Genomic DNA, 21,540 nt, shown 5'->3' with positions numbered 1-21,540 from the left:
TGATTTTAATATGCTCAAATATCAGTGCTCAATACTATACCCACACACGGTACTCGAATATTTAATATGCTCAAATTTATTTCAAATTTTGATTTAATTACTTATTACTGAAAGTTCAGCTTGTGTTTCAATAAGGACTCCCTATTGAAGGCAATGCTGATACAATGTACAGTTCCCATTTAGGACCACATATGCCATCTGAGGTAGCAGCTTTCATTCCATCATCCTTTTTAGACTGTGAAGCTTGAACTGCAAATTCTCTGAGATTCTTTACATTGTTACTTGGGTTTTAATTAATCAAAATCTCAAAATTTATCAGAAACACTATTTAGTTGTCTAAAACCATTTTGCCCCACAAGTGCTCCCTTTGCTGGGGGAAAGAAAGGGACACAGAAGATCTAGCCACCAGGGATGTTTAGAATTGACATGCTGCAGTGTTCCCAACCAATATCATAAAGTATCTGCATGCAGTCCTAACTCAGCAGTGGCAATGGGGTTCTGGACTAAGACTGGGATGGAGGTTACTATAGCAACAGGAAGAAGCCTGAGCCAGCAGAGCTCAGGTACAGCAACACACAGAATTCTTTGGAGAAGGAGAAAGGAGCCAAGTGGCTATTCTTAGACTATTAATTAATATTTTACTTCCTTCTTAGCTCCTTTTTATGTATTGTCTCCTTATTTCTGGTATACCAAGATTATTACCCTGCAGACAGCATAGCCATATGGTACAGGTATGTTAAAACAGGCTGGCTTTAGATACCTACAGTGCAGAGATCTTGTCTGAGCTTCTTTTATAGTAATCGTGGGGGGAAAAAGCACTTCGGGGATGCAATTAATCTGTCCTGTTTTAGACATGTGGCTACAGAGATGTACTGTACCTCAGCATACCTTCTCCTAAATGACTAGCTCAGGTGTCAAGTTCTCCATTAACTGAGATGAATCCCACCCAAGGAGTCATCAGGAATGTCTTTGAGACTTGAGGGACTTGAAGTCATTGAGGCAACTGCAATCCCCGCTCAGAAAGATTTAATGCTAATATCTGTGAAGTTCTCCCAGACTAACTACGGGCTTATTTCTTTTCCAGAAAAGTTGAGCCCAAACTTCTCTCTGAACCCTCCCCAATGTGCAATAGGGTGCTTATCTGAACCAGTGCCCTCCTGTTAACTGGAGCTGGTGTGAAGGAGACAATAGTGGTCTTCTCCTGTCTTTCTTACTATACTGGGATGGTCTGCATTTAATTCTCATATCATGAGTAAGCTTGTAAGAATTGAGGTCTGACTCAAGCTGACTAACACAGAAGATACCCTGGCTTACAGAGAAAGCTGTCCCAAACTGGCCATTACAAACTTACAGTTCCTTTCCCAAACCTTTGGCATCAATGGCATCTGCAGACTTTGAGATATATTTCCACTCTCAGTCATGGCCTCTTGAAGATTCAGATGTGTAAAAGTGAAAATACCTGACTTTTCTTCTTTTGAGAGAACATTCGTTGTTCCATCTCACATTATTGTCATTATCATTGAAAATGTAATCAACTGCCTTCTTTTGACCCACCCAAATGACACCTGGAAAACATAACTGCTTATTGTCCTGCTATTGCCTTGAAGATCTATTTACTGCAAAACCAGAATAATTCTCTTCTGTTACTATCAACCTGGAAAAGGAATATAAGAAGAAGCAAAAGTCAACAAAGGAAAACAAGAAAGAAATCTTTCCCCTAAAAATAAGCCAAGATTGACTTTCACTAATTTACAGTGAGGGTTGGTATTTTGGTCAGCCACTAAGCTTTATTTCACCTGTTAGTCATAACATATAGAAAAACAAGTACAGTGTGTACTGGAAATATGAAAGAGTTGACAAAAATTCACTGTACTCTGTCCATTAAGGTCCATTTTTTTACTACTGCTTGTGAATATATGATTTGTTTAATTGTTTATGGCTGCCTCTTTGGAGCCATAGCATTGCATTTTCAGGTCCAGTCTCTGCAGTATTAGGGGATTATTGATTGAATACTGTTCTCTGGAGCCATTATACTCTACTAACAAAGTTTTTCTTTGACTGGTGGGTCATTGACCTCGTAGACCATTGCCTAATTTTGGTTTCAGTACTGGACAGGTTTCCCAAGTTTCATCTTTGCATGTGAGTTAATAGATCACAGTCCCAATAGGGAATATTATTATAGACTGTATTAGTACCTTTGCTCACACTAAAAATACTTTCATACTGCCAGGAAGCCCATTGATTTTAGTAGAATTACTCGCAGGCTAACGTATAATTCAGTATGAATAAGAATATGAACATAAAAAGAACAGGTCTTCAGTATACATTCTCAAGTGTTATTGCAATCCTTATCAGGTATATTATGTCTCACAAGTATGAGATGTCAGTCTGGAATGGGATTTGCAGGCTGGCAACATATTGCTAGAGACAGCAGAGTGCCTTAGATTATGCTTGCTGCATAAAGTCAATGGAAAAAAAAGTTCCAAAAGTATGTGGATTCCTGTCCTTTGCAGGATGATTCCCTTACTGGTCTGCTAGGAAGGTGCAGCATTTCCTCACCTCAGAATAAATCTGAAGACCTGGCCTCTGATCTAATGGATTTTCTGCATGTTTCTCCAGCAGCTGATGATGCAATGTCATTCACAGTGCACCGCCTTTCCCTTTATCACTGTGACAACTTATTTTTGTGTTTTGGCATAGTAAGAGGAACCTCGTTATCTTCTCTAGTCTAAGCCATAGTGAAGAAAAGCAGGTCTGTTTTGTGACTTCTTTGCTTTCATCTTACCTAGTCTTCTTACCCCAATCCTGTTGTCTGGGCAATGGAAGAACGTCAGTTGAGGTGCGATAATATGAGTAATGCTGAGCCTCTGAGACCATCATACACAGTCACTTCATCCAGACATTTGGCTTTTGACAACCCTTAGCTTTTTGACTGCCATTCACAGCTCATCTTGACCACATCACCTGCTTCTGTCCTCACTTCTAATTCTAGCCTTCTCATAGCACTGAGGCTAAACTGTGCCTCTCAAAGTCATGTATGCCTAACTTGTACAAGGACAAGTTAATCTTAATTTAAAATTAAACATACTTACTTAAACACTTGCCTAAAACTTATTTATGCAAGCAAGATACTGAGGTAGGCGAGCCTACTTGAGATGCAAGTGAACCTACCTCATCTCAGTGCTGCCCAGCTCTGGTTGATTCTGCTGCAAGTAACTTCTCTTGGGGACTATTAAGTTTTGTCTTGAACTGAAACAAAAAAAAAATGTGTGTCAGAGTGTGTGTTTATGATTAACATATGGTAAAAGAATGAAAATAATGGTTTTATGTTTTAATGATATACCCATTCTGAGGATGTGTTGCTTTTTTGAAATAAGATGTGGAATACCATTTCTAGAAAGCCTGCTTGTTGTCCTTGTGCATATACAGATATACATGAAAGCACCATCATATATTTTCCTCTGTTTAGCCCAGAGCAGCTCAAGCTGTACATTTTTGAATCCAGGCTAAATTTGCTTCACTGACACAAGAAAAAAGCCAAAGGAAATATCTTTTTCTTTACTCATTAGATGTGTTTATTTTCCCTTTCCTATCACCCTGCCTGTCCTGAAGTCTTCAAAAGATTAATGTAATTTATTTTATGTTCACTTCTTTCCCACAAAAAGCTAATACCAATGCATTGAAGGATATTTTTCCTGTAATTCAGAATAGGGTAAATTCTCACTAGATTTCAGAATATACCAGGACCATTGCACAGGGACAGCAAAAAATGCTTATCTACCATCTGTGAGGGAACAAGATTAAGAAAGGGAGTAAGTACAGTATTAACATCTGAACTTCAGCCCGAGGGTTACAGGTATTGATGTACATCCATGCAAGGAAGTTTTTCCTTTAAATCCTCTTACATAGCTCTGAGGCAGGATACAAAGTTTTAAGAGTTTTAACTGTTCATTAAAGATGACTGAAATTCTGATACCTAGCATTTCTAGGCAGTTAGAGGGGGTTTCTTGGCATCTCATGTGCAATGTATGTTGAGAAACATCTTGATTTATTTTAAGCTGCAATTCTAAGTGAATTCCAACAACAGGTAGTAAAATTGAACTTAACTTATGCCTTGCTTGATTTTGTAAAGTTTCCACCTGCGCCTTAAGTCATTTAATCTCTTGAATTTCCACACATATTCATTTGAAACTCTGTCCAGTGTGGTGATCTAGAAAAAAATTTTACATTTTTACCGTCCGCTACAGGGAAATGAATTTTGAGGTAGTGTAGTTCAGGATTATTTACAAAAGCAAAACATAGCGCTGATATTTATGCTACCTGTCTGATGCTTTCCCTACTTTTATTTTAGCATTTTTAGGGGGCAAAAAGAAACCCTAGCAAATTGTGCCATGTCTTTCAATATTTCTCTTTTGGATCTTTTTGCTGGAAAGGGAACTCAAATTGAATGAATAGAGGGCACAAACTGAAAGCATCTATTAACACAGACAGCGGCAGACTAGAAAAATGGATTCTCCTGCCATGACATTTGGCTTCTCTGTCTGAATGACTTGACTTATCCCCTGGAACCAAGTTAACTCCAACTTTGCAGTAAATAGCTCTAAAATATTTCAATGTGAAAATGAATCTAATCAATCCCCTATATGAAACAAGAGAAAAACAAGGCTTGGAAAACTGTGTTGTATTTCAGTAGGGAAGATGCATTTAGATCCAACACTGGTTTTCTTTGATTTTTAAAACTTACCTTCCTGTAATTGCACACTAGTTTAGAGCTAAGATAGGAGTGTCTTAACAATAATGGGCACTTTTTTAACAGATTATTGCCAAAAGTGCATTCTTTATTCCAGGGAGACACCGTAATAGATACCAGCGCTTTAGTAATGATACAAGCAATCTGTAAGCTATTATAGTTTCTTTTATAGTAACTTAATCTTCATATTATTTTATATGTCTGGAATTTTAATAGTGTTTTTAATTTATGAAGAAAAGTATATTGCATATTGCTAGTTACATGGGAATATGAGCTAAATAACAGACCATTGAACTATATTCTTACAAACAAATATTTTGAAGTACTTAAACAAGTAAAAGGAATAGAACAAAGAAATTAAAGAACATTGTACAGATATAATAGCAGCTTTTATGGAATGAGCCCAGAAGCATCTATTCTGGATTGTTACTGCTTTTAATGCATATAGTGTACCTCTAGAGAAAAATGGGAAAGAAGATGAGTACTCTTAGAATGCTATATAAAATATTTTTTTTAAATAAGTGTATTTACTAATTAATAAATTTCTTTGCATTATTGATTGCAAATAAACACAAATTCCAATGTAATTTTTTTAATGCTAGTGAAATGAATGAATTAATTAATATACGCACTTGATCATAAGTAGGATGTAAGCGCCTATGTAGATTATTGAATTCAATGCAAAAATGAAGTATTTTTTCATATTAGTTCATTGACATTTTTAATATGTATAGAGACTGACACATTCCACAAACAATATAGTGAACTGGGCTCAGACATGTAGGAGAGATATCGTAATGCTTTGCTAAGCAGTGAGTTACAGAGACATATGATCAGTGTAGCAATTTGGTGCTTGTAATGCTATTAAAAGTAGAGCTTTTAAATAAAGAGAAACAGTTCACTGTTTTGAAAGAAGTCATATTCTACTTTAAACTGTCATTCTGTATTTCTGACTTGCAATTAGATGATATTTCTAAAATGTCAGTTCCAGATTCTGTTGTGACCGTGATCGTAATAAAATGTGACAGCAAAGATATTACATCAATACTTTTTCCATAATTAGCATTAAAGATCTCTCAAGGGTTAAGTACAAAGGTTTTCCATTGAATGGTCTGCAAGCCTTGTGCCTTTAAAATCTTTTAATATAGCCAAGACTAGTGACAACCAGGAGACAAATCTATGAACAAACCCGTTTGGAGAGAATAGTTCTGTGGTGTGTGATGTATGTTACGTAAATGAGCTTATTAGGACTCTCATCTATTTTATTATTGGTGCCCAATTTAATAGAGGCATTTAAAAAACAATATTTCTGCCTGACTCCTTGAAATGAAGAAGATACATTGATATAATTGAGAGCAAATGATTGCATGTTGTGCCATTTAATCATGTCATTTTTCAATTGCTGTTTTTTGCACTTCACTGCATACTTATAGAATATTTAGCTTCAGTATAGATTAAGTCCCACAGTATGCAACTGAGTAGAGTTCCCATATTAGGTGACATTTTCTTTTAACCTTGCAATCAGCAAAAGCAGACACATTTGGCAGTATTGTTCTAAAAGATGACAAGTCATCATTCATTTCTTATCTTTCTCATTTAGCTTTTTTTTTTTTTTTGAGAAATTACTTTCTTACTAATATTTTTTGAGAAATTATTGGTTTTGTTTTCCATTCAGAAACAGAAATTCTTATTTTCACCCTGTGCCATGTAAGAATAGAATTTGAAATGCAGGGATGCATCACCCCAGCAAGAGAAGTTCCAACAGGCATTGCTATTTCACAGAAAACACTGAAAACTACATTTTATCCAACGTTTGCAAGCAGATTGTTTCCTGTTTTCCTTTTATTGATATATTAATGCTGTTAGCCATGATACTTTGAAGTTTTGTATTAGCACTTCTGAAAACTGAAGTGCTGCACTGGCCAAAACTCAGACATAAAAAGGCTAATTACCTTTTTTAAGAGTTGTAGTTTGATTGTTGTACTCAAAAGAGTAGCTTCCATTCTCAGATTTTGCCTTAATTTCTGAACATGATTGTTATATCAGATAGCACCAATTCAATCTTCGTTTCTTCTTCCATCAAACAACAACTGAGGCAATTGGACAGGTACCATTCCCTCTCTCTCATACCCACGTTCTGTAATGAGGAGAAAGAGAGAGCCTTTAATAGACCAAAGTTAGACAGAATCTTCCTCTTAGATCTGGCAGTTCCAGATTTATCTGCAGTCATGCTTCTTCTATTTTCTTAAAAGCACACAGTATTTCCCATACACAAACACAATATAAACCTGGAAATAGTGTTTTTCTCAGTACACTTCAGCATTTCTTCTGAACCTGAAAGCATAAAGAAAATCTGTCTATCGAAGTTACCATTTGTCATCTTCCAACTATTTTCAAAGCTCTGGGTATCTCTAAATGAACCTTTAGTATTCCTAATTGTAGAGTGAAAGTAAGAAAGATGGAAACAGTTGAAAGAACTTCAGATCCCATGAAAAATGAATTCCCAAAACAATATGTGATAAATGATGCTACAAAAATCATACCTCAACAACATTTTATATGGTGATTGTATGTGGATTATGTGAATTTAAGTGAACTAAACTAATCTTAAACTGAATGTTAAACTATTTTAAGCACAAGTAGTCCCACTGAATTCACAAGAACCTTGTTACTTTTAGATGGTTAATATTAAGCACCTGCTCAAGAACTTTGACGTAACAGTGCTTCAGTGGCCAACTCATCTACCATGTTGTGTGAGAAAGCCAAATTCGCGTCCATGTCCTTCAGCTGTGCAGAGCTGGCGATGTAGCACAGCTCAGGCACCGATACACTGCACGGAGACTGAGGGATGGAGGGGGACTGGGGCTTGAGTGGTCTCTAATTTCCTCAACTTCCTAGCTTTCTGTGCCTCCATATGCTTTGGCTCTGCCTAAAGCCACACACGTGTTTCTGGTCATATACCATTCACTTAGGAGTCACGCAGCTATGCAGAGCACTTTCTCTTCAGATCATGGCTACTTCCATCCCCACAGACAGTGCCATCAGCCCATGGCTTGGAGACAGTGTTTGATGTCATTTGACTCAGCAGGGGCTTTTCCAGATGATTTAAGGCACGGTATTAACAAGCTGTGAAAGTAGTTTCAGCTAGCCCTTTTTAGCTATGCAGATGATAACTTCAAAGCACTGAAAAGAGGAGTAGGCAGAGGGAAGAAAAATCTTCCAAGATTCTAACAGCACAGACAGGAATCCTCAGTATGAGAAAGCATGGCTCGTAGTAACATAAAAATGAATAACACCTCAATGTTATCATGGTATCTGTTGCAAAGCAAAGGACTCAGGCACAAAGTTCATACATGGCAGCTGCACTTGCTGTGTATACTCTTAGCCTGCAGCAAAAGAGCCAAACACATTCATTTAAGTCTTGCTGCGAATGAATTAAGTGAATGTGTTTCTCCCACATTTGCAAAGGTTTTGACTGTATTTACAGTTACCACAGCTCAACTGACACATGATAGTATGAGGAGCCACAATCCAAAGTACCTGGTCTCTTAATCTATACTTCAGCAAATCTTCGGCACACACAGGAGCCTCAGTGAGCCTAAGTGATGCTCCTCAGCCTACTGTTAGATCGTTTCCTCATTTTATGACCAATAAAGTACCCAGTAGCTTGCTGTAGCAGCTGTAGGCTATCAACCCCAAGCCTCCGTAGAGATCCTAATAATATTTCTTTTCCTTTTTTTTTTTTTTTTTTATTAATCATGAATTATAGCTATTAATTCACAACGTAGACTGTACCTTGAAAATAATGAAAGCAACCATAGTCCTGGAAGCATACTTTGCATGTACAATAGCCATATTGACAGGTTTTTATAGAAGCACAGCATTTTAACAATAGTAGAACGTGGATGGATATAAAACGCTCTGAGACATCATGTCATAGGATACAGGCAATTATTGTGTCCCTTTAGGACACTGTATACCAGATCCTAATACAGTTTAGATTCATTATTGCTAGTACTGTTATATAGGGTTTAAAGATGTCTTTACATGATTAAGTTCTCTGGCTTTTAAAGTACTGTTGCTATAGCCAACTCTTTCAGCATATTAGATACAAGCACTTTGTTCTTCTTCTGTTTAATATTAACCATAATATCATGTAATAAAATTGAAACAAAAGTGCCATAGGCCTAATTGTACTGTCACAGCCATGTAAATCAGAAATAGCTTCAGTAAAGCTACTATTATTATGCTGGTGTAAAACTGATGTAAATTAGAAATCACTTGGATCCTGTAGCTCTGCTTTCAGGTAACACAATGTAAAGGCCTCACTTAAACTCCCATATAATGACTTATGAATGAAATATTCCATATCTCATAATATTATATGTTATTGTTTCAAAAATGAAAAATATTTATAAGGGATGACACAATCAGATAGATCAAGGTAAGTTAATGTTATGGGGCCAGATTCTGAGCTGTATTGTTTTCTGTTAAGTTAATGCAGATCTATTAATAGATAGATTTGACTGCCATGGATATGTAACTTACCATCACTTCCTTAAAAATGAATTGTTAAATGTTATACAATATAAAAAAAAAACAAAACAAAAACATGACTTTGTCTTTAGGTAGATTGTTTGGCTTGGTTTGGTTTGTATTTTTTTCTGATGTGACATTAGGCTAAGGAACAGCATCAGAAAGAAAGTGTGCCAGACATGGTGGTTACATCAAGAACTGTGTAGGAAACTAGTAATGAACTCTAGGAAAATAAATAAGGGCAAGTTCAGGAAATGTAAGTGAAAATGCAGCTCTGGTATAAATTGAATAATAAAATTCCTGGTCATATTTTGCCATAAATAGTGGTTTGGGAATTTGTCATTCACCTTATTTAAAATTCAGAAATATTAAAGGTACAGGGTTCTCTCATTATAGAAGTAATAGAATTCTAGCTATTACAGAGTTAGGGTAATTTAAATAGCTATAGAATGCATTATATCAATAAGTGGAACATCTGTATGAAATGTCCACCTGCTGATATACTACTCAGTGTACTTTACAATGAAATGTACTTAATCATTTTAAGACGTCTTCTAATGAAGCCTTATCGGGATTAACATTTTGAACACAAATACTTTTAGGCATTAAAACTTCCACTTTAAATGAGATTGCTTTGTCTTGTTTACCCTTGTTGATTAATAAGCAATCTGTTAACTGTTAGAATGGCCCAATTGTGCCAGAGAAAGTAGATTAGTAATTCAGCTATGTTTGTGGGTTTAATCATCATTTCTCTTGAAGGCTTTGAATAAAAAAAAAAGCTTGCACGCTATCCGTAGGCAAAGAAAAGATATATTTTTTTAGATATGTATACCAATGTTTTGCTTCAGACTTTCAGCTTAGTGTTATTGATCAAGCACAGACTTCCAGCAGCAAAATATTCCTTTGAGGTACAACATTTCTGAGTATAAATTCCAATTTTAAAATAAAAAGTTATATGAAAATCTGGAACTTGAATTCACTTTCTGTAGAATGTTGTTGTTTTGCTAATAAAATTCAGGAGAGCAGGTCCTGATTTTTTGTCAGTTAATGCTTGTGAACAGCTTTGAGAGATACAGTATTTTTTCGTTGTTGTTGATTGATTATTACATTTAACTGGAAACTTAAAGGCAAATACCCTGTCTTCAAAAAAGATGATAGTTCAGATTTTCTCATGGGGTCATGCACTTTCATCTGTGGCATCCCACAGAGGGAAACAGATGTTGGCAAGTTACAATTTAAATTATCTGGAAAGCTCCCACGTGTGGAACACAGTCGTGTTAAATTCAGGAGTAGCACAGGCCTATTGACAATAGTTCAACACTTAAATGATGCAATGCTATAAAATTGTAGTGTCTCAGAAGCTGGGGTGAAGCAGTTGTCTTCAGATGCATTTCTACCTTCTGCACCCCAGCTTCATAGGTATTATTATTAAAACACATGATGAGTTAATAAAATCGTGATTTGATGTTGAATGATGGTAGAGCATGATTGTGGATATAACCATGCTTGAAAGAACCACATGTCATTTACTGCTTCTGGGTGGTAGACCTCTCTTTAGCTTTGGCACATAGGATGAATGCATCCTATAATTTATACTGCTGTTCAGTGAGATTCTCTGTATACTTTCTTGGGTTTCTGGCATAGAACTAACATATCCTGGCTCCCATCGATATTCAGCAACATTAGGGCTTACCAATTGCTCCCATCATGCAGTTCATGTCAGACTGCCTTCTTGGTAGCACTGGAATCAGTATGATGAAATAAATGCGGTGAATTACTCTTCTTAGAGAAGGATACAGTTATCACTTTATTCCTACATTTACTTGAATATGGAACTACTCTGGAAATATTTTATGATAACAAAAAACATCTGCAAGTAATTTTATACTGAGTTTTATCCTTCCTCAAGGTTTCTCCTCTGACAGGGTACATATGACCCATAATTTCTATTGTTTTTTCTAAAAATATGTATATTCTCACTGCATGACTAATTTTTTTCCCCCATTTTGTCCTGAAGAATTTCTGAAGCTGATTACTGTCATGGTAACTTGTTTCAGATGTGTCCCAGTTGAATGAAAAAAAAAAAAAGAAGAAGAATAAACCGGTCTACACCATAAACCTTTCAGCATTATTGAGACAGTTAGCTATGTATGGCATTTGTTTGAAGAAGACTGAAAGTAGTTTTATTCCTTCTGTGTTATTAAGACTGTGTTTATCTGAAAATAAAACATTAATCTTTGATAGTAAGTATGAGAATTTACTGAAGAGCTGAAAAAACTGTTTTGAGACAGGAATTGGGCACCATTAAATATCAGATAATAGTTAATGCTTTAATTTACATTCCACACTGACATCTGTTGTTTGTCTGTCCTGCAGTCTCTCTGCTGTGAGATCAAACAGAGACGTCGGGGGGTAGCCTCTGTACTGCGATTATGCCAGCACCTCCTAGATGACCAGGAGACCTGCAACCTGAATGCAGATCACCAGTCCATGCAGCTGATAATCGTAAACCTTGAGAGAAGGTGGGAAGCCATTGTCATGCAAGCTGTCCAGTGGCAAACACGGCTACAGAAGAGATTAGAAAAAGATTCGGTGAGTGATGCTTGCTTCAAAAAGATTTCATGTGGCTTCATTCTTCATAAGAGATACTTTTTCAGTGCAAGACAAACACATTCATCTCAGAGTGTTCTGACTGAAGATGTCGTTTCTAGTCTTTACTGCCAAGAAGTGAAGCTTTAGTTTTTCACAAAGCATCATATTCTATGGACAAAACTGATTAATAAGATAAACTCACAATATACATGTTCTGTTTGGTGGATATTTAGTCTCATGGCATCTAATCCCATCAAGTAATGAAAACAATCTTCTCCTGTTGCCAAATTGCTCAGTACCTAGCAGAACTGGGCCCAGAGACATACTTCACTGATTGTAAATATTTTTCAGAAAAATAATTTTGGAGTAAGTAAGACTGGTTTTAATTAGCATCCCAGCAGTAGACGTGTATTTCATATAGAATGCCATGGGTATGTGATTAAGATACAATTCTGTGTTATTTGAATATAAGTAAAATGCATTAATTTGCTTTTATCTCAGGGAAATTATTCCTGAGAGGCAAAATAACACTCTGCTTAAACCATCCATTAAGTGGCATAAATTAGACAGGTTTTCTATGGCATAAAACTATATTATAAAGCAGTATCTACATTTAAACAATAAACCATAGGGGGAACAAAATAATCCCTACTGTAACACCATTGACTGTAACGGATGAATTGGCTCAGCATGTTTTGTGCTACTCTCATAATGCTGAAGTCTGAATACTGCAGCAACATTGACAGCAGTGATAACCCTGTGTAGTGCGTGTACTGAAGAGCCTTGATGGTATTTGAGAACAAGTGACATATATTTAGCTAACGTAGTTTTTTAGGTTTATATCATACAAATAACAGGAAAAAGTACTTGACACTTACATGCTTCCTAACAATTATCTGACTAAGTGAAATACCACTTTTGACTTCTTTTTGTTAAAGTTCCTTTACAAAAATAGCAGAAGCAGTAATTCTCTTGCTCAGTTATGGTAATGTAGCATGATGATATACAATACATTGTTCAGAACACTAGCAGCTCCTGAGTGAAAAAAGTATTAGTCTGAACTGGTCAAGAAATGTTAGGTTAGTGAGGAGGATGCATTGGATGAGTGAACTGTTGAAGGTAATAATAATCTGTTGCCTCCATACCTTTATTACATTTTATAAAGTAGAAGTGCTCCACTGTCTATTTGGTTTATTGGCCTCTACTTTAGGTATTGAGATAGAAATGGGACTTGAGGAAGCAACAAGATTTGAATAGACTTTCAGGACAAGTCAAAAGGGGCATGTCTCTGTACGAGGCACCACGGAAGGAAAACATCACTGAAAAGCAGATGAAGTGTCAATGTTGGTTTTATAAGCACAGGAATAGTCAACTGACAACTTAGTAAGAAGTGCAGATAATTGAGGAGAGTTGGTTAAGCTTTCAAAAATTTGATCTGTTTGGAAGAAGTGTAAAAATTATTAAGCTACATGTGATTGTACAAGGGTATAGAGAAAAGGAAATAATATATTTCAGCCTTTCCTTATACATCTATGCGTAAAGAGGGAAGTATCTACTGAAGAGGAATGCTACTGGAAACCACCAAGGAGATCAGCTAAGAGTTTTCACTATATGACCAGCAGAAAAAGGCCAAATATTGATGATGCTAAGATTCCTTCCATAGAGCTAGTGAGAGCTGTGGATGTCACAGTTGGTGCACATTACCAGAGGGAAAACAGTCACACTGGCAGAGCATGAGGAAAAGAGGAGATCTGGAGAGGACAGGGCAAGAATTCCATTTTGTCCGTACTTAGTTTATGTTAATGGACATTAAGAATGAGTTATTCAGAAGACAGGCAGAAGGGTGGGGTTAGATGCAAAGGAGCTTACTTGAGCCCTCAGTCCAGAGATGGGAACTGCAGCTATCTGAATATATATTGTAATCTAAAAAGGGAAAAGGGAATCAAATAATGAAAAAGGCTTGTTTGAGTCTAGTAAAAAGCAGAAGATTAAGGAAGAACAGTTAGCCCAAAAAGAAAGTCAAAGTAGAAAACTAATCTAGAGAGCAGAAAAATAAAAAAAAATAGTTTATTGAGAACCTGATCAAGTGGAGTCAAAAGTAAAACAGAACTTGGTAAAATAGAGTTCATAAGAAAACATCAGAAAAATTTCAGTGCAATTAAAGTAAGGAAAGAATTAGTGATGATCCAAAATGAAGCTGAATAGAAAATGGAGGTAAGAGTAGTAAACAATACATTCACATTTAAATGAGAGGAAAGTGAAGAAATAAAAGAAGATAATGCCATCTTAACACTGGCAAAGAGACAACATTCTTGAGTTTTGATGGTGTTGAATCTAGGAGAGCAAGAAATGAGAACAGATGTCAGCAGTGAAATAGGCTGGACAGGTGAATGTGTTAGAAGATAAACATGAGACTGAGGAATAGAACAGATTGATAAACTAAGGAAGAAAATATTATAGTAAAGCTTTTTAATTCTCTTGAGAAATGGTTATATTTTTCTTATAGTTCTATCTCGGTAATATTTTTAGTCGTATTACTAATATATAAAAAGCTCTAGTTGACTGTTGGATAGTGCTACACAAAATGTTTAATGAGATGACAAGCAGTAGGAAAAACAGTTGAATTTTGGAGCTTCAAAAACAGATGTATGCAGGATTAGACAACAGCTAAATTGAAAAACAGTTCTCAGAATCCCAAACTTTAGTTGCTATAGGCTGCTTCTCTGTTGGGTCTATAACTGCACAAGAGAGACTGGAATGGGTTTCTTCTGTGTTTCTCTAAAAGGTAAAGTACCAGAAAGATGATGAACTGCCTTTTTTGTCTTCAAAACTTATCATTTTGTTGTAGTAAATATAACTTCTATTTAATTTGGAACAGAAACAAGTTGTATTTGTGAGAGAGCTCAAGGAGAGGTGAATGAAGGTCCAAGTTACTGTAGCGAAAGCATATTCTCTCCTTTTGCATGCGGGCAGCTGCCATATGGAAGCAGTTTGCTCTTTTTATAATACCTGCAGTCACTCTAAATAAATTGTTATGAGTTAATTAGAGCTTGGTACTGCTGTTGCAGCAGGAGCAAAGTAAGTTGTGTTTCTGTTGGGAATTGCAGTCGATCAGGAGTTGAGGCACGATGAGCGTCTGAGTATGGCACTTTGCTTGATAGCTGGATGCTTGGGACTGCACAAGGCACATGCTGCTTTGTTCCCACTTTGCCTGGGCTAATCTGGAGTTATTTACTGGGCTGAGTTGACTTTCACTGGGCAGAGGGTGTTATCATTCCTTCTGCTGAGAAGTGGCAACCATTTTAGAGCTATCATGATCCTCATCAAATTTTCACTGGGGAGTGTTTTGTTTTGGGACCTCTCATCCTAGGTTTATTTATAATAATATGATTCTTCGAAGTACGTCAGTATTTACAGGTTTCTTATGTTGATGAAACTATTTGTATTCTCAACATTTAAAGATGCCCCAGACACTGCAGGATTCAGGTTTCTTTGTCTTCCCTGGACTGAGCTGGCATGTTCTAACCTTCCTTTTCACTTAGTTCCTGTGTAGTCATTTCTTGGTTAGGTACCAGAACTGTTTCTTCAGCTTCTCTATCTCCCTGTATTTGATGGTGTGCCAGTCTTGGCACAAAACAGTATCCCTTGGTAACAAGTCTTTATTTGTGGTTACCCACAAAATACTGTAATTTATGAAAACAAATATCCTGATGGCATCTGACTCATTCATGGTATCTGACTTGCTGACAGTAAATAAGATAGCCCAAATAATTATGTTGCCTCATATAAGTGAAAAGAGTCTTCCTAATTTGTGTGCTGGGATCTTCCTTTGTCCCGTTTCTGCCCTTTTTTACATTCAGTCACTTATCTGGGCCATTTATAGCATTCCAAAGGTATGCTGGAATTAACCAACCACAAAAGGCTTTTAGGTTTTGTTTGAATTGCTTGTTTCCAGCAATGTTTAATTTTGCTCAAATTTTGCAATAGCAGGCACCATAAATTTATAGATAATAAGAAGATATTAACATGTAGTACAAGAGACGTCCTTCTCATAAACCAAAAGTTATGTCTACAATGTGAGATTATCAGTAAGAATCACTCCAGAAGGATGAAATATGGATAGATTCAGTAGGTTAATCAAGCTATAATGAATGAAGTATTCATACAATGAAATACATGAATGCATACAACCCACAAAGATTACATTTAAAAAATAGTAGGACAACTTGTCTCTTACTGGAAGCAGTCCTAATCTGTTTTAGCAAAAGAGGTTTTTATTTCCCCATCTGTTGTTTTGTTTGTTTTGGTTTTGGTTTTTTGTTTTTTATTTGTGGTTTTTGTTTGGTTTTGGTTTTTTTGGTAAATTTTTTTCCCCAGATATATCATTCTACAGTTTGCTGATATAATGTTATATGTCACCTAAATTTTAGCTTCAAAATTACATAGATGCCTTATAGTTTGCCTAACAAGACCCTGCTAGCAATCATCTTGAAAGTAAAGGAGTGTGTCTAGCAATTGCAACAGCAATAGCAACAATCTTTAGTCAGCTAAACCCAAAATTGCTATCTAAAATTCCTGCTCAACAGCTGGAGAAGCTTTAACTCACTGTGCGTTTTGCTTTAGAGAGTCTAGTCTACTTGAAAGATGGAATAGTTAAAAAAAATATTTGAGACAGACTCAGTCATGGTCATGCCCACAAGTTTGCAACAGTTAAGTCAAAGTGGGAATACGTAAGTTGTTTTATGCAATTGGTTTTGATCTTTTGCTCAGCCAGTGATACACCTAATGTAAATTATGTGTTGAACCTCAGTGGATGATTCCAGCTGCTACAGATGTTCACAGTTTGGGGATGTCCTGTCCAGTCCAGATATGTCTCTGCATAGAAAGCTACAATGAGGTGACCATGGAAATTCACTTTTCTGGGACTGTTTTACCAATTGGAGTATATGAGACTGTTGTAATGTTGTGGCTGGGAGAGAGGCAGAACTGCAGTTTCTAATGGATTTCACTTCTTAAGTCTCAATTCAATATTCTTGCCTTTTTGGTAGCTGGAGAAACTACTTTGTATCCAGACTGTTCATTCATTGAATAAGAAACTTATCTTTTTTTATGGAGCATACAATCTCTTTTCTTATGCAACAGACAGGGCTAATTATTGGAGAGACAATATTAATCATGCTTCTAAAATGGAGATTTTTGAGTTAAGGAGATTTGAGTTAAGGTGCTATAATTCTCACGTTGCCCTGAAAATGTCTGAAATCTGATCACTACGTTCACTACTATGCTTCATGAAAAAAAAAAATTCTTATTTCTCTTCTTCTCCTGAGTCATCCTGTGTGTACACTACACTTTATGACCAGTAAAGCCCCCATCTCTATTGGCTTGAAAGTATGCTGTACATCCAGCCACATAATTGAAAATAATAAGGCCACAATAAATGGGATGGCCTTGGGGTATAACACCCAAGGGATTCAATTGGTGTCGCTTTGCATCAATGTCCATGCATCATGGTAATTGAGGTAACATAACCAATTACCACATTTTAATTAGAGTTGTAAGGACTTGGGAAAATCTGCAACGGTGAGACAGCTCACTTTAAAAAAAAAAAGGGGCCACCTCTGTCTTTTCCACGAGCTTGTTTCTTAGGATGTAAAGAGCCTTTTTAAAGCTCTGTTTAGGACTTTCTTCCACCTTCCTCTTCATTTCATTCTTTATAATGCACTTTGAAAAACAAATTGTTTAAAAGTACTATATTGCTTCTGATCTGATATCTTTATTTTTTTTTTTTTCTATTTATCTGTTTCTGAGATGCTCTCTGGAGAAGAAAAGTTTTTAATAATGCTAGGCATGGTGTCTCCCCTTCACCTCTCTGTGTTTATTTCACTGGTGCAATATTTTTTCAAGATATGGAATACCATTTGTTCTAAGCTTAAATAACAAAACAAGGCAAAAAACACACACACAAAATCATAAAAAAATAGTTTGTCACTGTTCAGCTATTTGTTAGATAGCTTTACTAAACAAAAACTTGGTTTCTAAAAGATTCTTATTTTATCACAAGCCATTATTTTGTGAGGTGAGATCTAGCTAAAAATTTTACATAAAATTTAAAAGTTCATCGGAAGTGCCTGGTACTAGTGCAAAGAACTGACTGATGATTAACTTCATTGGCTGAGGAGGATACACTACATGTTGTAAAGTGCTGAACACCTATTACATGATTTAGGCCTCACAAAGTAATTATTAAATTACTTATGTTTGAACCTTTACAACTTGTTTTTTTTCAGTATCTATCACAAGTTATTGTTGTTTCGATATTGGCCTTCTTCATATAGTGTATGACAGTACAATCTTGATTGCTTGTATTTGTTTCTGACAGTCATCTTGTTTTACTTGTATTTCAACACTGAAGACTGCTCACTTTGGTGCTTCCTTAAAATATGTTTTTTAAGTGAATGGATATTTGATTGTAGAGTCTACAGTGTGATGCACCATCCTTATACGTGAGGTGCATGTTTTTGAGCTTCTGGGTTGCATTGCATGCCTGATTTGTGATGGAATAATTATCTCTATGACCTAAAATGAAGTTACATAAATGGTGAACATCAGTCTAGATTTTCCTTGGGCTTTAATTGAAGGTAGGTGATATGCCCACATTCTTGCAAGAAATTCTCTGTTTCTCATAATTTTATTGGGGACGAACCATAGTTATGATAGCAGCCGTCACAGCAGTATGCAGAGTCTGGATGATCTGGCAAAACCGAAGCTGGTAAAATCCTTCTTATTGAACAAATTTTGGTAAAAAAAAATGCAGAGCCAATGGAGTTTAGTCAAATATAAATAAAAATTCAGGTATATGGTCTCTCATATTCTTGAGAAAACCTCCTGAATGGTCACTTGCAGTGGTAAGCTTTTAGAGTAAATAGAAAGAAAAAAGAAGACGTTTCTGCATATGACTCTTCTTCATCCTCAGAGACTGCAAAACTTTCTGTCACAACTAACTAACAGCATAGGGTAACAATCCACAGATTAAATACTCCATGGAATGTTGCAATCTGATAAATTATTCAACCGTTTCTCTTGCTTTGGCAGATGTTGTAATATTTTGCCATGCTTTGTAAAATGATAGGAAGCCCAAGGTGTGTATTCAAACTCATAACCTCAGCCAAATGGGGACAAATTCCAGTCTTCTGAGAGAGAAAACCCTCAGAGGTAGTCATCTGAGCTCACTGCCACCAAGTCAGACTTTGAGCTGTTACTCTAATTTTAATCACGTGACGGACTCTTTAGTTGTCAGTTGAACTAGGCAAGAAGAGGCTAATGGTTAACCCAGACTCCAGAGATTTCACTATTTCACAATCTCTGTTAAACCTTAGTAAACCTGAGCTCTCCCTTTGGAAAGGACAGAAAATAGAGGTACATACTCCTAACTTTCTCTGGTATCCAAGAGGATTTGGGAGTAGGCTGAATTGTTAAGGTTGAGAGCAAACATACTCACCAGTTCTACTGGATTGCTTGCATGGCCTTTGTTCTTTTCTGTTAATAAAAAGGGAGCATTGGATAGAAAGTCTTCACATGTAGCACAGTTTCCATATGGACAATGCTAGGAATAGACTTTCCTGAGGAGCCTCTTCCAGTGCAGTTTATCTTTGCTCCATAATGTGAGCCACCTAGAGCAGAAAGAGTAGTTCAGCATTCTTGATCTTTTAGTCCTCTTAGATGCACGGAAATTTCTGGACATACAGCGTTTCCTGCTGATGCTGATGGTGTTGGTTACGTGTAAGTTTTTAGCTTGCCTTATAGTGAAACCTACTAGAAAATTTCTTTTGGCTTGTTCATCCACAGTCCCATGGTAGTAAGTTTCATGAAAACACTGTCATAGCTCTCATAGGTAATAGGATTTGATCCTCATCGGTGGGGTATCTAACAATTTAAATTTCTTTGCAATTATAGATAGCTACAATAATAGTAAACCAATTTGCTGTGATTTTTGAAATAAATACTTAACAAGTAATTAGAAAAATTCATGTTTTCAGACAGCAGAAAACAATCCTATAAAATCTAGAAATATGAGCTTTATAATTTTATAATGGGAAAAATTGACATCACAGTAACAGATTTAGGTCTTTAGAGCATGGTAGCATGTATTCTACCAACCATCTGTCAACCTATTCATCTCTTTTCCATACTACAAATTAAATAATGGTCAAAACATTGTGGGTAAAGTACTTTGCACAACTTTGATAAAAAGACATTCCTTACTGCTGAAATGTTCATTAGAACTGTAAGATGCATAAAATCTTCAAATGAGTTCTCAGGAATAATCAGTTTTAGTAAGAAAATATGTAATATTCAGAAATTGGAAATCTGATGTTTTCAATGCATGCAGATGCTGAAAGAACCATCAAACATCATTTAAATTAAAAAAAAAAACAAAAAAACCCTAATTACAAAAGTAAGATAAAAAGATAGGGTTTTATTTTCAAGGACAGAGGTCTTATTTCAAAAGAACTTACTTGCTATTTAGACACTTAAGTGCCACATGAGATCATGGCTCGGGCCAGCACTGTTTAAAAAATCAGAGTTAAGGGAAATACAAAAGTCACAAACTTGTGATTTTTTAATTAATTTAATGACTTGTTGCACTGCATCTCTAATGACCCCAGCTCTGCAAGTAAGTTTAGTTGAAGCTAATTTTCTAATATTTTGTTTCAAGAGTTCTCAGACAAAATAGGTTTTAGAAAGACTGAAAGAAACCTTATTTTCTAGCATGTTGCACAGCAGTTATTTCCATTTGTCCTGGTTTTGTCTAATACTAATACAGAACCGTTTCTCCTTTCAGTAAAATTTCCTTTCACTTAAGTTTCTTCAAGTAAGTGCACTTTTTAAAGTTGACTACGTTATTTCAGCCAGTGTCTGCTTCTAGAATTGATAACGCTTGATGTTTACAGTTGTTACTAAGGTAACTGTAGGAATAATCTGCATAAAGGCCCAAGTTTATACTTATCCTTAGTCACTTCTAAATATCTTGTGTTCCACAAGTGAAATGGCATAAAAGGGTCACTTGTGTGGGAAGGAGGATACAGAACAGGTGACCCCAAATTGACCAACAAAGTATTCCATTCCATACATGTCATATTCATTTTAAAGCTGAGGGATCATGGGGATCAGGTCTCTTTTCTTCTATGGCTGGTGTCCATGAGGGACTCTGCCCATTCTTTTGCTTCCAATGCAAATCTGAGCATTCCTGAATCTGGTTCCCATCTGCTGCAGAGCCCAGTCCGGGACTTCTTGGCACGTTCCCTCCAGCAGCATCCCTGCTCGCCACCACAGCATGAAATTCCATGATCCTTTTTTGGGGAGCTCTATATTGCTTTTGTATATATTTCATTATTTCTAGTAGCAGTAGAAGCAGTAATAATATTAATATTTTTACATGGTTTTTTCATTGTAATTGTTTTATTAAAGCTGTTTTTAATTTTCCAACCCATAAGTCTCTCTCCCTTTTCTCCTTTCCCTTCTGGAGAGGGAGAGGGTTAATAGAGAGCATTCGACATCTGTTTAATTTCCAGTGACACCATCTTACAAGGGTCTTCAATATTGGATGGTAGGGCCCCAATCCTGCAGTCGTTATGGAAATGCATTTGCAAGATCTTCAGTAA

General features: G+C 36.1%; 1 protein-coding gene across 2 annotated transcripts in view; it reads left to right on the top strand.

Moving 5' to 3' along the window:
* Window positions 1-21,540, top strand: part of AKAP6 (A-kinase anchoring protein 6) — a gene marked incomplete at its 5' end in the record, with an annotated part of 220,913 nt that overhangs the window by 185,016 nt on the left and 14,357 nt on the right. For both annotated transcript variants that reach the window (XM_080346163.1, XM_080346162.1), the window contains one exon: window positions 11,663-11,878. In XM_080346163.1, the coding sequence (XP_080202289.1) occupies window positions 11,663-11,878 (216 nt within the window). The remainder of the gene's footprint in view (window positions 1-11,662; window positions 11,879-21,540) is intronic.

The sequence above is a fragment of the Nesoenas mayeri genome, assembly GCF_963082525.1.
Source record: "Nesoenas mayeri genome assembly, chromosome: 5".
Taxonomy (NCBI): domain Eukaryota; kingdom Metazoa; phylum Chordata; class Aves; order Columbiformes; family Columbidae; genus Nesoenas; species Nesoenas mayeri.
This window is presented reverse-complemented; position numbering and strand designations above follow the sequence as displayed.